General features: G+C 45.3%; 1 protein-coding gene and 1 long non-coding RNA gene across 8 annotated transcripts in view; one reads left to right on the forward strand and one right to left on the reverse strand.

The window, feature by feature from the left end:
• The window catches only part of LOC107834057 (uncharacterized), a 4,690-nt gene extending 4,025 nt beyond the window's left edge, over window positions 1-665 (forward strand). The window contains exon 2 of the long non-coding RNA XR_001659840.1: window positions 22-665. This is a non-coding gene — a long non-coding RNA (uncharacterized LOC107834057). The remainder of the gene's footprint in view (window positions 1-21) is intronic.
• A 126-nt stretch (window positions 666-791) lies between these two features.
• Window positions 792-3,690, reverse strand: part of mtss1 (MTSS I-BAR domain containing 1) — a 31,362-nt gene continuing 28,463 nt past the window's right edge. For 4 of the 7 annotated variants that reach the window (XM_016664792.1, XM_016664789.1, XM_007579198.2 and 1 more), the window contains one exon: window positions 792-2,317. In XM_016664792.1, the coding sequence (XP_016520278.1) occupies window positions 1,311-2,317 (1,007 nt within the window). In that variant the 3' untranslated portion in view covers window positions 792-1,310. Of the gene's footprint in view, window positions 2,318-3,246; window positions 3,274-3,690 lie in introns of all 7 variants that reach the window. The other 3 variants (XM_007579199.2, XM_016664790.1, XM_007579197.2) reach the window with 3 other exon arrangements.

Genomic DNA, 3,690 nt, shown 5'->3' on the forward strand with positions numbered 1-3,690 from the left:
TCCCAAACAGAACCAGATGAGTCGGCGTCCTGTGTTCAGTCCAATCAGGCTTCCTCCTTAAAGCTGAGCGGCAAAACATCAACTGAAATATTTTTATACAAAAATCTCTTCTAGGAACAGAAGCTCCAATATTCACAGAAAAGAATCGGGTCCAAACAGCCAATCAGGAAAGAGTCGGGTCCAAAAGCCAATCAGAAGAGAGTCGGGTCCAAACAGCCACGTTGTAAAACACAAATCAGTTAGGAAAGTTTACCAAATAAAATATTTGCATAATAAAATGAAGACGTTCAGCAAAAAAGTCCTGATTTATTTCTTTAAACTAACAACTGAGAGGAAGAAAAACTAAAAATCCTCCAATGTTCAGAAATCTGCTGCTCCACTTTAATGAAACCGGGTCAGGATGAAAACAGAACCAGCTATTTCAGCCCAACCAAAGTCTGCAGATAAATCCTTTAAATCTGGAATAAATAAGATTAAAAGGTTTTTATTTACTCAACTGTTTCTGACTTTAATAACTGAGCAAAACACTTTTTAGCTCCTTCTTCCAGCGCAGAATCTCATCAATTCACTTGATTTAATATTAAATCAGTTTAAGACGATTCAATCAACATTAAAGAGTCGAGCAGTTCTGCAAAGAAATGAAGGGAAAATAAACTAAATGTTTACATAATTTAACTTTTAAGAATAAAAACAAAAATCTAATCTAAGGATTTAAAAATACATGAAAAATAAAACAAAAATTAAACCCAAAACATGTTTTTGATACATTATCATCTTAATTTAACAAAATAATCTTTACAGAGTAAAATATTTCTCTAAATTATCTACAAGAATTCTGTTTTGGATTTTAAAAAACTATTTTTCAGGAAACAGGTCAGAGCTGTTCATCATAACCAGCTACGCTAACCGCTATGCTAACTGGCTAACAGCAGAACTTTCATCCTGTTTGTTTACATTGAAGCCAACATTCATCTTCATTACCATATTTGGTTGTTTCCATGGAAACAGCCGGGTTTTAGCCTGGGGGGAATCGCACCTGTGACCCGGTCCGGTACCAACTAAACATCACAGCAAGACCAACCATGAAACAGAGGAGCTTGTTAAGCCCCGCCCACCTGGAAGTCTGCAGGCAACGAATCAAACGCACCCAGCCCAACAAGGGAATCGCGACCGTTTGTTTTGCAGTAACTATGGAAACGGGAATCTGAACTGCAGGTCAGAACTCGTCTGACGGCGGAGCAGCAGGAGGATGTGAACATGGACCTCCATCAGAGGAAGGGGAGCCGCCGCTGCACGATGCTGCTGCAGCCTCAGTGGCCCGGCGGCGGCAGCATGGGGGCGGAGCGGTCGTTGGTCAGGGTTCTTTTCAGCTTCACCTTCCTGATGAGCGTCAGCATGTCGGCACCTGCAGTGTCCTGCTGGTTGGAGATGGGCGGCGGGGCTGCTGCAGCTGGGCTGCAGTGCTGCAGCTGCTGATTGTGGAGATGCAGGTTTTGAAGCTGCAACTGCAGCTGTTGGCTCTGTTGCTGCAGCTGATGTTGCTGCAGCTGTACATGTTGCTGGTTGTGTTGCTGCAGCTGATGTTGCTGCAGCTGTTGGCTCTGTTGCTGCAGCTGATGTTGCTGCAGCTGTTGGCTCTGTTGCTGCAGCTGTACATGTTGCTGGTTGTGTTGCTGCAACTGATGTTGCTGCAGATGTTCCTGCGGTTGCTGCAGCTGATTTTGTTGCAGCTGCTGTTGTGCATGTTGCTCAAACTGTTGTTGCTGGTTCTGTTGGTGCTGCAGCTGCAGCCTCTGCTGCTGCTGCCTGATGCTGCCACCTCCTGGTGGCAGTGGCGGCACGGCGGGGACGGGCATGTGACCCGGGACGAGCTGGTAGTACGGCGAGGAAGAAGAAGGCAGGGAGACGAGGCTCTGGGTGGAGGTGCACAGCTTGCTGTGCCCCAAGCCGCCAGCGGGGGGTGCCCTGAAGAAGGCGTCGTCGTCCCCTGCCCTGAGCGGGACCTGCGGCGTGCTGATGGGGATGGGCATGCCGCCACTGATGGTGCCGCGGCGGTACGCCGGCTTGGAGGACGGCTTGCGGCGGATGGTGGCGGTGTGGGCGGCGTGCTGATGGCCGCCGCCGCTCAGCTCGCCGTCGGCCAGCAGGCTGACAGTGGAGGTCGGCCGCTTGGACTGGGCCAAGTCCCTGAACTGGAAGCGAAGGTCCGAATTCCTGGGGAGGGTGGAGGACTTGTCCAGGTCGGAGCGGCTGCCGCACAGCTGGTGGAAGGGGGCGGAGTCAGCGTCTCCATGAAGAGAGATCGACTCGTAGTCGGCTGGAGACGACAAAACAGACGGAGAGAATTATTCAAGCTGTTCCCATTATGCTTCCTACCACAGCTTAGGATGGTTCATGGCCTAGTCAAAACATGTCCATTAAATATTTGATCTAAAATTACTGTTAATCAGATTTCAGTTTGATCAGCTCTGCCTGTTCAGATGAACCGCTGTCACTTTAAATAAACATCTGCTGCCACGCCCCTACCGCTACAAGCCACGCCCTACCGCTACAGGCCACGCCCATATCGATACAGGTCACGCCCCTACCGATACAGGTCACGCCCCTACCGATACAGGTCACGCCCCTACCGATACAGGTCACGCCCCTACCGATACAGGTCACGCCCCTATCGATACAGGTCACGCCCCTACCGATACAGGTCACGCCCCTACCGATACAGGTCACGCCCCTGACGATACAGGTCACGCCCCTGACGATACAGGTCACGCCCCCTTCTCTTCTCTTGAAACAGATTAACTAAAATAGAGTTTCTATTTACGATTAAATGATAGAAATTACGTTTAATCTCTTATGATGATATTCTGCGTTCTACTGCAGGAACAAGGCAAACTAAAATTAAAAAATTATGTTTTGAAATGTTTTTCTAACATTAATAACAGAACATTAATTTTATAAAACATCCCCAATGACATTAATGAATCAAATATAAGCCAACCTTAGTGTCAATAACAGACCAATGAGTCACTGAGTCGTTATCATGATAAATATTCATTACATTAAAATAATCCTGCTAAGATAAATCACCTTCCTGATCAAATTAAACACTTTTAGCAAACAGAAATAATTACTTTGATTCTAACTGACCTGAAACCAGAATATTATAATTTTATTCCTGAAATGATTTCGATTCTCAGAGCAGACAGGAAGTGAGAGAGCAGACAGGAAGTGAGAGAGCAGACGTACCGTAGGGAGAAGCATCTGTCCTCATAGCTGGAAGAGAGGGAAGGAAGTTGAACAGGAAGCGGGAAACCAGAACAAGACGCTCATTTAAAGCACAGGAGGTCTGGAATATTAATGATAGCTTCTCTATTTCAAAATAAGAAATGCACAAATGTTTCCTTTTCCTGTTTGTTTTTCCTAAACTTAATGATATATTGCTGGAAAGAAAATCTACATCTGAGTCTTAAAAGTCACATTCTTTTCAAGTCACTGACTTTTCAAGATTTTCAAGAAATCTTGAAAAAACCTTGGCAAGATTTCTGTCAAGACCTGTTTTTCTCAACCAAATGAATAACAAAACTTTACTGGTTTAATTACCATTAATGACTGAAAGTTAACAAATCAAAATTCTTATCAGAACTGTTTCATTCTAAAAGAACCAATAAAAGGGAAATTTTGTTAAATACA

This window comes from Poecilia formosa, unplaced genomic scaffold (assembly GCF_000485575.1).
Source record: "Poecilia formosa unplaced genomic scaffold, Poecilia_formosa-5.1.2 Scaffold512, whole genome shotgun sequence".
Taxonomy (NCBI): Eukaryota; Metazoa; Chordata; class Actinopteri; order Cyprinodontiformes; family Poeciliidae; genus Poecilia; species Poecilia formosa.